General features: G+C 39.9%; 1 protein-coding gene across 3 annotated transcripts; it reads left to right on the top strand.

Annotated features, from left to right (window-relative positions):
* Positions 1-5,031: 5,031 nt before the first annotated feature.
* LOC120439179 lies at positions 5,032-11,863 on the top strand. Of its 3 annotated transcripts, XM_039609931.1 has the most exons (6): positions 5,542-5,958; positions 6,702-6,832; positions 6,983-7,029; positions 7,909-8,062; positions 8,963-9,014; positions 9,419-11,863. In XM_039609931.1, exons 1-6 carry the CDS (start codon positions 5,781-5,783, stop codon positions 10,489-10,491), a joined length of 1,635 nt encoding a protein of 544 aa, XP_039465865.1. In that variant the 5' UTR covers positions 5,542-5,780; the 3' UTR covers positions 10,492-11,863. The 3 variants fall into 3 exon arrangements, with proteins under 3 accessions (XP_039465864.1, XP_039465865.1, XP_039465863.1); XM_039609930.1 differs by lacking the exon at positions 5,542-5,958 and adding an exon at positions 5,032-5,083 and having other exon boundaries at positions 6,983-8,062; XM_039609929.1 differs by having other exon boundaries at positions 6,983-8,062.
* Positions 11,864-14,941: the final 3,078 nt, after the last annotated feature.

Below are 14,941 nucleotides of genomic sequence, written 5' to 3' on the forward strand. Positions count from 1 at the left end.
TTGCTTGAGTGAGGAGTACTTTGACTTCTGAAGTAGCTCTCATCATGCGACCTTGATGATGATAAGTTCAGAGCCAGCTGAGAGCTGGGTTGTCTGCTTTGTTTTAGGTGATAAGGCAGAAAAGTTAAAACTTAGTTTCTTGTCTTGGAAAAAAAAGAAAAAAAAGAAAGAAGGGGTTTTGTGTTTCTCAGCCAAGAACAACTACAATTTCATTTTCTGTTTTTGAGAAAGGAGAATTTAAAATAATAATAACAATAATAATAATAATAATGATAATAATAATAATAATAATAATAAAACAAAGAGTGATGTTTTGTTTAAGTGGTGAAGAAAGCTAATACTGCAAAATACCGTCTAGTGCATGATCTGCGAGCAATAAATGAAATCACTGAAATGATGCCACCAGTAGTAGCAAATCCCCACACTATACTGAATCAAGTCACTCCAAAATAAAACAATGGTTCTCAGTGACAGACTTATCAAACGCTTTCTCAGTGTTTGGCTTCACTTTTGAGGGGCAGAGACAGTTTCTACTCTACGTAGATGACATTTTAGTGACTGGCCACCCAGAGGGAGGGTGTAAGCAAAATACTATGGCTGTGTTACGTCGCTGAGTTAAGGCCACAAGGTATCTTTAAATAAACTCTAATTATAAAGTCACATACTTAGGGCACACCCTCGGGTGAAGGCAGAAAGCTACTAAACAAAAGAAAAGAAGCCATACAAAATGCACCACAGCCACAAAACTAAGCATTTACATTCTTTCTAACTCCCAGTGAGCCTGAGTTATGACCTTGGCTCCCTGTTTATCTGCTCCCGTGCAATGTGCTCTGTTGTCTCTACAATGAGAGGGAAAAAAAAAAAAAAAGGCCCTGACTCTCTGAACACAATATTCTCTTTATAACTCAGCAGTATGAAATGTCATGAAATAGTCTAACTCACTCACAGTAAATCAGCAGTATAGGATAATACAAACCTATCTAATTAATCTAATGATTTTCACATTCTTTTAACTCAGAAGTATGATGCAAACTAAAACTACATACTGATTACACAAGAAGTATGATGTGGCCTACAGCAGTATCATGAGTCACTCATTTTGATTACAGGTATAATGTAATATATGACAGCATAATAATCTCACAACTGCTACAAGCACGTTTGCCTTTCTGAACACACGCAAGAGAAAGGCAGCTGTTAAGAAAATGCCCTTTTTGGGTGAGAGAAGCCCACAGGCCCTACATGCAAGCGTACTAACACACATACATGCAATGAAGGACAGCTTATACTATAGCACACACTACACATGCGCCTATATCTCTCATTGGTGTTAAAGCAGGAAAAACTTAACAGAGTTTTGTTATCAAATGCTGAACTTATCCACCACTGACATTTAACTCTCCAGCTTGCAGGACAATAGGTGAAACGTTTGTGAAAACAGAGAAGAAAAAATAAAGACACAGAGAGAGTCTGGTATGACCAAGCAGTGACCAGACAATAAATTTAGTTGGTAATACAATAAATTGTGGAATGCTTTCTGTTTGATGCAAAACAAGTAATTTACTGTATGAAGGAAATTCTCTTTGAACGTGCATTTCTGTTGACCTATCAACTTAGCGCATTATGAGCTGATATGCAAATTAGTTGATTGATACTAGATTTGAAAAATGACTGGATTATAAAATAAGTATATAAGTATAAGTATAAAATAATAATAATACTAAAACGTAACAGAGGGTTGAAATTAGTTTCTTGTTTCTAGTGTGTGGAGGAAGATTTTATCATGGCACACATCTGTTTACATGGGAGAAAACTCGTCATGTGATACGACATTTAGCAATATGCTTCTGATGTTCAGCACATCAGAAGGATGACTCTGAAATTAGAAAGGGAAACAATTTTGCTGACAAAGCTGAAAAAACAGCAGCAGCCATAAAAACCACAGTCTTATTAACAACTCATGAAAATCACACCATTCGACTGTCTGTACTGCAGGACGAACAAAAAGCACCACCTAAAGAATAAACAATGGCTAAAACACGGAGCAGTACTAGACACTGATGACATATTGAAAATAGCAGGAAAGCCCATTCTTCCCAAATCATTACACAAAACAGCCGCTCTAGTGAGCCATGGTTTTAAGCCATGGCTCATCAGGAGGGGTAATCCAAGGAATGGTCTTTATAATAAACCGACAATTTTGACAAACAGAGAAGTTGTTTTGGACAATAAACTGCCGCAAGACTGTTCTTCACCTATTTCTTGCAGGTTGAAGCCAGGTGATTGGATCCTTGTCCGAGTACTCCAAAGAAAAAATTGGAGCTCGCCACGGTGGGAGGGTCCATACCAAGTGCCTGCAAAATAGCGGAGAGACCCTCCTGGATACATCAGAGCCACTGCAAAAAGTTGAGGTCCCGAGATTCCACTTCTTCCACAGAAATCAACTAGTAAAGGAAAGTCTCACTCGCGCTTGGTTGCTTGAGGGGGTGAGGGGCAGTGCTGATTGGGCCCCGTGGGTAAGCCCGCACTCCAATCTCCATCCGATCAACTTTAGGGCAGCCAGGTGCAGGTGTGTACAACCATGGGAAGGTGGACCCTCTTGGTTACCTTGACTACGACGCCCACCCTTACAGGACCCCAGCTGACGCCAACAACAGCTGAACCACGAGGCAGACAGAAAAGATGGACGCACGACAACTCGCACCTAAGAGACATGACGCAAGACCACATCCACCCTTGGATGAACAATGCCTGGTACCGTTATATCCACAACAGGACCAGAACAGAATCGGAAAATACAGACTGTTATGTCTGTTCTCATATGCCCAGCACATCGACACACCCCACACTATATGGTGAATATATGAACAAGACTCAAGCAAAGTGTGCAGCTAGCTTTGCTGGCATTGGATCCCAACACAGCCGAATCATCACCAGCGACACAATCCCACATGCTGTTGGACTTAGTAATGGAACATGTGATCAACTCTTCTGGATCGATTTCAATGTGACAAACCGGAATACATCCATCCACTTCCCAGTGTTTCTGGACCAACTCCCAGGGAAGAACCACTCCATGTGTTATCAACAAGAGAAAGGTAACACACCCGTTGGAAACACGACAAACTGCGTCCAAACTGCAGTCCACGGAGAGGGCGCCCCTGAGAATATGAGTGGACCCTCAAATGGCACTTACTGGGTGCAAGGAATGGCCTGGCTATGTGGGCAACGTGCTTATTTCATACTACCCCCAGGCTGGACCGGAGTTTGTGCCCCCATCTTCATATCAGACCACACCTTCAGGATAACCACTGTAAACACCACCCCAACCACACGACGGAAAGGAAGATCAACATCTCCAGGTATCCAACCACACGACCCCGTGTACGGCACTGATGTGCCCGAGGAATTCAAACTATGGACCACTGGACAGAAGGTCCTCCACTCACTGTTTCCGTGGGTTGGAACCGGAAAAAACATGTTAAGGATTGAAACTCTGGACTACCGCTTTGGACTCTTCTTGAACGCTTCATGCAAGATCAACAAACAGCAGAATCAGGAAATCAATGCATTACGGATCGCAGTGATGCAACATCAAGTAGCTTTGGACATGATACTGGCAGAGAAAGGGGGACTTTGCGTCCTCTTCAACAACACCTGCTGCACTTACATACCAGACAATGTACACTCATCAAACATGACTGATGCCCTGAACGCCTTGAGACAGATCCAGCAGGCCCAAAATCAGGACTATGTGAGTAATACAAGTGACTGGTTTTCTTGGCTTTACACTGGCTCCTGGCTACAGGTGCTAAAAAGACTACTACTGCCTTTTCACTGTGCAATACTTTTTGTTAATAACCAACGGTGCAATAGACTTCAATACTTGAGATACTTGCAATTCCCTTGTATTTGTATTTATTCTATTTCTACCTTTTGTATACTCTTATTTATATATATATGTCTCTGTATTTATATATGTGTATATATAGTATTCTGCTCACATTCTGTAACTTCTGTCGGTGCTGTGCTATTTGGAAACCGAATTTTACAGTTAATAGGATTAATACAGTTTTATCTTATCTTATCTTACTCATTGGAGCTGGAGTATTTTTACTTTTATTTTGTGTTTTGTAACATGTATCCTGCCATGTCTAAAACTCATGATTAACCGCATAATCGTTTCCACTGTAGCTGCATACATAGCCGTGACAAATGATGATGATGATGATGACCCCGACCTGTTGGAATGTGAAGACTTTGTGTGATTAATGATGATGTGACAGAAAATGTGCAACAAGATGTTACATACTGATATCTCACTTAAAGGTTATACTGACAACAGGAGGGAATGTCAATAGAAAATTGTATTTTTTAGGGTATTGTATTTTTTAGTCAGTATAAGCTTTTAATGATATAAGTTTGCTTGTGATAGAATACTGCATGATGACCATTTCCTTGCTTAGAGCTGGTTGTTCTTTTCATTGTTCAGGACTGATTGTTCTTTATAAAACATGTTCTGATATTTGTATCTGAGTCTTCTCACAGCGATAGTAAGAAGACAAACAAGCAGTTCTGACCTCGAACACACACACACACACACACACACACGCACAATCACATACGCACACACACACAATCACATACGCACATGCTCACGTCAAATGTATTCATTTTTCTTGTGTATAAATAAAGACAAGTGCAAGAGCAGAGCGCGCATCGCAGGGCCCCCACTCTGGTGTGAGCGTTCTCTGATCGCCCTTGTATACAAGTAAATGCTGCAGCGTCTGTGTGTGTTTCTCCTCTTAGACTCTTAGCTGAAGAAGTGTCTTTAGAATAAATCTCTTGACACTCTTAAAGTTAACAAATACGGTTTTTATATTTATCAATCTAAAAAAAAATAAACATTTAGTCTGATTTGATGTTACAATTAAAAAAGTGTTTGTGTTTTTATCTGAAGAGTATGTAAATATCTGGTTTCCACTGTATATTTGATGATTGTCAGCACAAAGAGGGAGAGAGAGGAACAGAGAGAGAGAGGGAGATGGAGAATGAGGACGGAACAGAGATGGAACAAGAGCAGGTGAGACACACATGTTAGTCAAATGGTTGTTTACCAAAAGTATCACCGTATCATAGGTACTCATGTATCTCGTACCTAGTGTTTCTTTTTAGGTTTGTTATTTTTCAAGTTATATAAGTTATGCAGGCTTGTTTGCACAACAAGGCTAAATAATTATAAACTTTTCTGAATCTAAATAGTGGACTTTGGTAGAATTAAAAAATAAGTGTAGTGCAGGTCTATGATGATTTTTAGTGCTACTATCATCTAGTTCTGATTCTGGTTCTGTCTTGGTTAAGTCCTAAGTAGTCCTGATTTTGAACTGTTGTAGTCCTGTTTTAATTCTGGATCAAAAACTAGTTTAAGGTGTCCTGCATATGTGATATATATTTTTCCCTATATGAAGTCATTCTTTTTTGAACAAAACTCAAAACAGAGCCAATTAATCTTTCAGTCATTTCTAGCCCCAAAAAAAAAAAAATTCCACATGCATACTACCCGTTAGGGCTAAGCCCCGGGTGTTTCAAATGTCTGGCTCCGCCTCTGGTTGTTATTACTGTTCTAAATGTATGTATGCACGGTTGCTTAGTCATGCGCCCCATGTGACGCATATACGAGAGAAACCTGTAGCTCGACTTGCAGAATTAGACATACAGTGCGATCAGAGAGTGCTGAGCTCTTGCAAATCGCTGCTTATATTTGGTTCAGTCACCGCGGGATGATGGGTGATCAGACCCAGCACCCGGTTTTCTTTGAGTGTCAGAGTCCTAAAGAAGGACATCTGACGAGATTAAAAAAATATTTCGGTATTCGCCGAAAATCAGGCGGAGGAGAGTGCGGACCGGTGACGAGAGTGAACAAAAACGTCTACAGTGTGGTGTTCCGAAATAAAAGAGGTAGGTTTCTCATGCTTTTGAATACACACACACACACACACATACATATATATGTGTATGTATATATATATATATATATATATATATATATATATATATATATATATATATATATATACGTATACACATATATATATACATACCTGAACTTTGTTATGCATTAAATATCCTACAGTTGTCCAAGACTTACAAATGACCATTACTTAATGGTCATTTTATGTAATATTGTATGAAATATTTACTTAATGTAATATTCTCTTTCGGTTAAAATAGCAGTAACAGAAGGTCTCAGCTGTTTAAGAGATATTATATTGTAACTGGTGAAGTACAGCTGTGAGTAGTGAAAAAGGAAACGTAATCGAAAGTTTATCTGGAAAGCGAAACTTTCCCACCGTCACATTTGAAGTCTTTCCTCTGTGAATGTGCTGGTTAGACAGAGAAAGAGAGCTACTCAGATATCTCTTTTTATTGTATTTGCTGTTTGTACGTGTTGTAATAGAGGAAGTAAAATAAGCCGTACAGGCCTTTAAGCAAAGGTGGACTTTGAAATCATCAGCAAGCCTTTATACTTGTGTAGTCAGGGTAATATTGTGCGTGTGACACATTTGATATTAAATTAGACGTTTTATCTTTTGGTCACTCGGTGAAAAGAGAAGAAAAAACACTATAAAGAAGGAAGGAAGCAAAAAAAATAAAAAGGTCATATAAGAATTCAGTCTGTAATTTGGGATATCTGTCTACAGATCAGCAGCGAGTCCTTCAGGGATCAGAGCATGTTTTGGATCTTGAAGACTGTGGTTTGGTGATTTTTGTCCGAGAAACTCTGGAAAATGACACCTCTCACCTCACCACCCCCACTTCTGCTCCAGCAGAGGTAAATTTCATGCATTAATTTAATAATCTTTTTTAATAGTTTTATGGATCCATATGAAATGAACATTGTCCATTTGATTATATTATTAATATAAGGACAGTTTTCTACATGTTGATACCTCTTCTTATTTGCATGTCTTCCCAATTACAGACTCCTGAGAACATTCCTGCCTCGTCTCTTCCACCAAGTGATGAAGAGTATGAACTACATGTTGATAATTATCTCCTTCGTTACCTGAAAGAATGTCCTGATGCTCAGCAAGAACTTGAGAACATGCTTGGCTGTTTAGCCTGCTCTGCTGATCTTTACTGTGAGGAGGGGAGGGTTTTAGTGAGGAGGCGAGCTCAACCTGGTGCTGCAGATGAAGTTAGTGATTGGAAAGCTAAAGTAGATGCTTTCTTTGGTAGCTACTTGTGCCATTTTGAGGTAAACCCTGAAAAAGTTGAAGCTTCGGTTCAGTCCAGCAACTCTTGTCAGACTGCAGGTGAGGTGAAGGTGTACAAAGACATTGAGCAACCTTCAAGTTTACGTGACAATATGGCATCTCTGAGTTTAATAGAGGAAAGCACAACCATTGCTAGCTACAGCCTTTGTGATGGGCTCCAGGTGTTTGTGTGTCAGGGTGACATCACCAAGCAACACGCTGATGCTCTGGTAAATGCAGCCAATCAGGACTTGGAGCACTCTGCAGGTGTTGCTGCTGCACTGAGTCGAGCTGGTGGTCCTGAAATACAGAGAGAGAGTGATGAATTAGTGAAGTGTTTTGGGAAAATTCCCATAGGAGAAACAGTAGTGACCACAGGGGGTAACTTAAAGTGCAAGAAACTGCTTCATGCAGTTGTGCCTGTAGGTGGAAAAGCAAGTAAGAGAGATAAGATGTTACTCGAAAAAACTGTGCATTCTGCTTTAAAGTTTTCAGAAATAATGGAGTTTCAGTCCATAGCCATTCCTTGTATCAGCTCAGGTGTCTCTGGGGTTCCTCTCACTGTGTGCACTGAGGCAATTGTTGCTGCTGTGAAGGACTTTGGCAGTGTGGGAGGTCGAAGTCTGAGGAAAATCATTCTGATTGATGACAGAGAGGAGGCAGTGAGGGCCATGCAGGACGCATGTGACAGGCTTCTCCAAGGGATAGATACACCTGATGAAGATACAGCAAGAGGAGCCACTGCCAGAGCTCCTGGAGGCAGAGTCCACATGGAGGTTATTCAGGGATCGATCGAGAGCCAGCAGGTGAGAAACGCTGCTGTAATATATATATATATTTATATATATACATACATACATACACACACACATATATATATATATATATATATATATATATACATACACACACCGGCAGATAGAGGAGGTGGCTGATGTCCAGAAATCCTACCAGTCGCTGGACAAAGCTGGACTGAAAGACAGCACGGAGGCACTAATCATGGCAGCACAGGAACAAGCTCTGAGTACAAGATCCATAGAGGCTGGGGTCTATCACACCAGGCAAGACCCCAGGTGCAGGCTGTGTAAAGATGCCCCAGAGACAATCCAGCACATAACAGCAGGGTGCAAGATGCTAGCAGGCAAGGCATACATGGAACGCCATAACCAAGTGGCCGGCATAGTGTACAGGAACATCTGTGCCGAATATGGCCTGGAAGTCCTGAGGTCAAAATGGGAGATGCCCTCAAGGGTGGTGGAGAATGACCGAGCTAAGATCTTGTGGGACTTCCAGATGCAGACGGACAAAACGGTGATGGCTAACCAACCGGTCAGTCATAGTCGTGGTAGAGAAACAGAAGAAGACGGCCGTAGTGATTGATGTATCACTTCCGAATGACAGCAATATCAGGAAGAAGGAACACGAGAAGCTGGAGAAATACCAAGGGCTCAGAGAAGAGCTCGAGAGGATGTGGAGGGTGAGGGTAACAGTGGTCCCCGTGGTAATCGGAGCACTAGGTGCAGTGACTCCCGAGCTAGGCAAGTGTCTCCAGCAGATCCCAAGAACAACATTGGAGATCTCTGTCCAGAAGAGCACAGTCCTGGGAACAGCTAAGATACTGCGCATATATATATATGTATAGATTCTCTCCTATATATATATATATATATTACTTCTAATACAATCTTTGATTGTTGTCTTTGCAGGCATCTGATGTTGTCCAAACTGACAAATTCACTCAAAAAGTCCAAGATCCAGGTGAGTTTAGAATACTGATAAATAATAATAATAATAATAATAATACCAAAAATGCTGGAATAATGCATCTAAATTTACTAAATTAGCAGCCTGAGGGCAGTAACTGAAATTCTTAATGGAATGGATCATTCAGACAGTCCAATATTTCATTATCCTTCCTAATGATTCCTTTTTATAAATTACCAGAAACTTCTTTTAGTTAAACCCCTTTGGCTCTAACAATGTTTTTCATTTAGGAATGGTTTTTTTTTATTACTATAACTGTAAACCATGTACTGCTTACTGTTCAAAACCTCAGACCACAAAGAAACGTCTCTTTAAAAAGCAGCAGCAAAAAAAAAAAAAAGGAAAAAAGAAAAAAGAGAGACATAAATGTACTTAACAGAGTCAACTTTCTCCTCTAGAGTCAACTACGATGAGGCTGGTCCTGCTGGGAAAAACTGGATCTGGGAAAAGTGATTTGGGTAACACCATTCTTGGAGAGGAGCTCTTTGCCACCTACCCCTCTCCAAACTCTGGAACAATGAAATGCCAAACAGAAACCAAAACAGTCAGTGGAAGAAGCATCACTCTGATCGACACCCCTGGTTTGTTTGACACAGGAAGGTCTGAGGAAGATCTAAAGCCTGAGATAATGAGCTGTATTACAGAGTGTGCTCCTGGGCCTCATGCTTTTCTCATTGTGCTTCGAGTGGATAAATTCACAGAGCATGAGCAGGCTGTCATCACTAAGATAGTTCAGTATTTCTCAGAAGACGCTCTAAAATATGCTGTAGTTGTTTTCACTCACGGTGATCAGCTCGACAAAAAGATGAAAATTGGAGATTTTGTCAGTCAGAACAAGAACCTGAGTGATCTGGTGTCAAAGTGTGGTGGTCGGTGCCACGTCTTTGATAACAAACACTGGAACAACAACCAGCCAAATAACTACAGGAGCAACCAGTTCCAGCTGGAGGAGTTACTGAAAACAATAGAAAAAATGATGGTGGAAAAAACCGGAGGCTACTACACAAATACAATGCTGCAACATGTGGAGACGGCAATACAGAAACGGGTTGAGCACATTAGACACTCACTACCAGACAAAACCCCAGAAGAGATCAGAAAGCAGGCTAAAACTTATGTTTGCAACAGCTTTCTGACCAAACTGACAGGGATTACAACAGGAGCTTTGCTCGGTGCTTTTTTTGGTGTAGCAGCAATGGTTGGATTAGCTATCACAGCCATGAATAACGTAAAGTTAATGAACGCTGTAAAAAAGGCTCCAGCATTAATGGGAGTGTCGGCAGCAGCAGCAGGAGAAACAACATTAGTAGTTGCTGGAGCCACAGGTCTGGCAGCAGCAGCAGCAGGAGGAGTATATGGTGGCTTCATTGGAAATGAAGCAGCTAAGGATGCTAAGTCACCATCAGAAGCTGCACAGAGAACATATGAGGCTATAGTGGAGAAAGGAAAGTCTTTTATCAGGTTTAAGTGAGATTTTTATCATTATTATCCAGGTAGTGGAAGGGAAAAAGCATCTTATTATTTCTTGATGTCCTTACACTACACATATTAGTACTACATACATCGAAGAAAACATTTTAATTATCTGGTGTCAGGTTTGTTGGCAAATAGCTGAAGAGATGAGAAACCAGGCTAAAACTAATGTGATGTGAATGATCCAAATGACAGGGAATGAAACTGGGCCTTTGCTTGGTGTTTTTTCGGTGTAGTAACACTGGCTGAATTTGCTATCAAAGCTGTGAAGAACCCAGAACCATTGAATGTTGCAACAAAGTGTTTCACATCAGCACATGTGCCAGCTGCAGAAGATCAAACAGCACAAATAGTTGCTGGAGCAGTAGGCTTGGTGGGAGCAGCAGCAGCAGGAGGAGGAGGTGTCATTGGAAATGAAGCAGCTAACGATGCAGAGTCACTTTCAGAAGCTGTACAGAGAACATATAAGGCTGTAGAAGGAAAAGGAAAATCTCTCACTCAGTTCATGTAAGCTTTTTATAAAAATCACATATTTATGTGAACATTTGATTATTTTATTACCTCTTGATGTTGTTACACTATATATAATGTTTAAATATTTAGAAGGCGGTACAGAAAATTTGGAGTCCAGTCCTTTAGAGAGGAGGGTTTTGTGGTTTAGCCACTTTAGCACTTAACACTTTTTTTTTGCCTGACTGCCGTTTGGTGGTGGGAACATATTCTTTGGTGTGTTTATGAGAGATTTATGTTCAATAGGTTTGTGGTCCTTAAAAAGTAAAACGATGAGCTTAAAGATTCTCACAAAGTCTGCCAGTATGTTTGTTTTGTTTGGGAGGTTGTTGCTTGATCTCCGTAGTGCCTTAATTCACGTTGATCATTATTTTGTCTTGTCCATATAAAGGACAAGACTGTTTATGACCAAGAAACACAGACTTAAAAAACTCCAACAACCACTGAAGACTGAAGAAATTAGGTTTTGTTTTTTTCCTGATATTGTCAAATCTCTATTTTTACTTAATTGTAAATGATTTGATATTGATAGAACTACTTGAAATATGTATGATATATTGGTGATGTGATTGACAGATCAAAGATGACTTATTAAGCAATGAAAGCACTAATTTCTGACAAGGTTTTCCATTGCCCATTTGTTTTGTTTTGAGATTTTTCCCCCCACATCATAGTTTTGTTCTTGTTGTACTGCACTTGCATGTTGTGATTAACATGAGACACTGAGGAAGAAAAGTCGTGAAGAAAGGACATTTAGAGGGGCTAAAAAACTGCCAGAGTGTTGCCAACAAAGTGCAACAACTATGTTTTCCTGCCTGAAATTTTGCCTGTGCAAAAACATGAACTTTTGTCATTGTGAATTTTTGAGTTGAGTGTATCATTACCAGCATGCACAGTAATTGGTCATATGGCTTATATTTCAGTTTTCAGTTCAATCTTCAGTGTTATTTACATAGTCCCAAAGTTCTTTCTATTGTAAGGTAAAGACACTACAATAATACAGGGAAAAAACTCAGTTGACCTCTTATGAGCAAACACTGGCAACAGTGGAAATGAAAAACAGGAAGAAACCTCAGGCAGAACCAGCCTCAGGGAGGGGTGGCCATCTGCTGTGAACGGTTGGGGAGGAAGACACGACAAAAGTCATGCTGTGGAGATGAGACAGATTACAAATAACTAACGATTAAATGCAGAGAAGTGTATAAACAGTACGTGAAAAAGGTGAGTGAAGAATAAATACTCAGTGCATCATGGGAATCTCCAAGGAGCATATGCCTAGTGCAGCAAAACTAATTAGGTTTCACCTGATTCAGTCCTAACCATATGCTTTATCCAAAAGAAAAGTTTTAAGCTTAATCTTAAAAGTAGAGATAGTGTCTTGTCTCCTGAAGAGGGGCCTCCAATTCTACTCTAGGAACCACAAGAAAGTCTGCAGTGCCAGAGCGAAGTGCGGTGAGGCCTTAAAGATAAGATGGGACCTGATTATTCAAGTATGTGTATGTATAATGTAAACAGAACTGGTCCTATCGCAGAACCATGTGGAAATCCATAATGTAAAGTAGATTCCCCATTTACATGAACAAACTGGAGACTATTAGATAGATAGGATTCAAACCACTGCAACGTCGTACCTTCAATACCTACAACCAGGGCCGTGCAGAGACGTTTAAAGGGGCGGGTGCTCAAAGCTAAAAAGGGGCACATTGAACCAGGTTGAATAACAAAAACACACATTCATCAAGAATCTAATATGGGATCGCATCATACTATATTACTCTTGTGAGACAAAGCAAACGTAGCCTATGTTTTCTGCTGCTCCTGCTGCTGATAGTGCTGGAGGGCAGGGCTGTGCTGATCTGAGACTGTAGACATTAAAAAGTTCATAGGAGAGATGGTAGCTGATTAAACAAGTGTCATGAGATAACAACAAAATGCGCTTGGAACCATAAGGCAACAAAAAACTGAGAAATAAACTAGGCTCTGCCTGTGAATCACTCTTTGCTTCTCTTCTTCCTTCCATCCCCTCATTTCATATAACACTCTCCACTTGCTGTGTATCTGAGAACAAGGCACAACTTGCTATTGCAATAAACTATAATTTAATTATCCACACTTAACAACTCCTGAACTTAATCTATCATAAAATGACAGAAAAATGTTATAGAAGCAAAACATTCCAGTTGTGCTTATTATTATTTTTATACTGGAATACCTCTTTGTAATCCAGCTGCTGAGGGATCCACTGCCTTTAGTAGCCTCACACAGCTCCTACTGTTTCCTCCTCATGTCCTTATCAGCCATGTCTGGACAATGTTATATCATGAGTAATAATTTAAAAAATCCATATACATAAAACACACATGCACGCACACACAGGGACATTTTAGACCTTCTTCAGAATATTGTATATACTGTGGGCATCATGGTGCTGATCCAGAATCCTTCCCTTATTATTTATTACTAGAGCTACAATAATAAAGCAATGAGGGGATAAATAAATATGAAATAATGTATTTATGATGATTCCATTTGTTTCACTATCCACTCTGTGCAGGGAGAAAGCTTATTACATTTTTAAACTGTAGAGATACAATAATTTTACTGCTGTAAAATCAGCATTTTAAAATGTAAATCTAATATAATGTGTCTTAATGTATGTTCTTTCAAATACAGCGTATGTTTTTAAAATGTTCTAATTATAATAATCCATTATTATGTGGACATGCATATTAGATTGTTTTTAGTGAAATATAATCCCTCCAGAAAGGCAGGAAAAGCCCTGTAACTTACTTTAAAACTAAATATGTTCCCTAAAACGGTGGACAGAGCTACAGACCCATGACAGCCTTACCCAGTGAGCCAGCAGCTATGACCAGCACTACTTGTGCAGTTAATAAAAGGACAGGTAAAGTTTGTCGTGCTGTTGCACACACAGCACGCTCATTTGTTTCAGTTCGTCAGTTGCAACAAGACAGCTTACCAGCGTGTACATAATAAGCTAACACTCCTGTGTGCTTTAGACTACAGTGTGCGCTGTACAGCTACTTACTGGTTTTGTCGCATCAGTCTGTGTGAGTTAATTTGTGTTTCTCCTACAGCTCCGGACCGCTAAAAATGCGCGTGCTCTTTATGAGCTCGTTCCCGGCTCGTAACCAGCGCGTTCTGCCGTCAAGGGCGATCATTGGTTAATAGTGATCATGTGACTGAGGCAAGCCAGATCCTTTTATTTAGCAAAACTGTGATTAATAGTTAAATATTATTGTTGAGGGGCACAGACAGGACTCCACACGCACACACACATTTAAAAAAATAAATAAATAAATAAAAATTTTTTTTGAAGTTGCCTCAACAAAAGGGCACTTTGGGCACCCATCAGGAAAGGGGCGGGTGCTCAAGCCCCTCCAGCCCCCCCCTCTGCACGTGCCTGCCTACAACATGCTATAATCACTGTAATAAATTAACAGAGATGAGTTCACTGTCAGAGGCCATAAGAAGATCATTTATAACTTTCACTAAAGCTGTTTCTGTGCTGTGATGGGCTCTCAAACCTGACTGCAACTCTTCAAATAAACCATTTCTCTGCAGATGATCTGTTTTACAACTACTCTTTTCTTTCTACTCTTTCTAAAACTTCTGAGATAAAAGGAAGGTTGAAAATGGTCCTATAATCATAATTAGTTTTGCATGTAGACATACAACTCATCTGGCAGGATCAAACCTTCAGTCTCATGAGAGAGTGCAGAGCTCTTACTAATTGCTTTGTATTTTAGGAAAATATTTCCATATTCAGCACAGTTTAGGAGACCACTATGAGAGTGAGAGACAAAATCTACTTTACTGCTTTCAGAAATCAAAAAGATATGTTCATCATGCATTGTAATTGCATGTTATTATATGTGGACTGGTATCTTCACCTAAATACCCTACAGTAGTGCGTA

This window comes from Oreochromis aureus, linkage group 3 (genome assembly GCF_013358895.1).
Source record: "Oreochromis aureus strain Israel breed Guangdong linkage group 3, ZZ_aureus, whole genome shotgun sequence".
NCBI classification, from domain to species: Eukaryota; Metazoa; Chordata; class Actinopteri; order Cichliformes; family Cichlidae; genus Oreochromis; species Oreochromis aureus.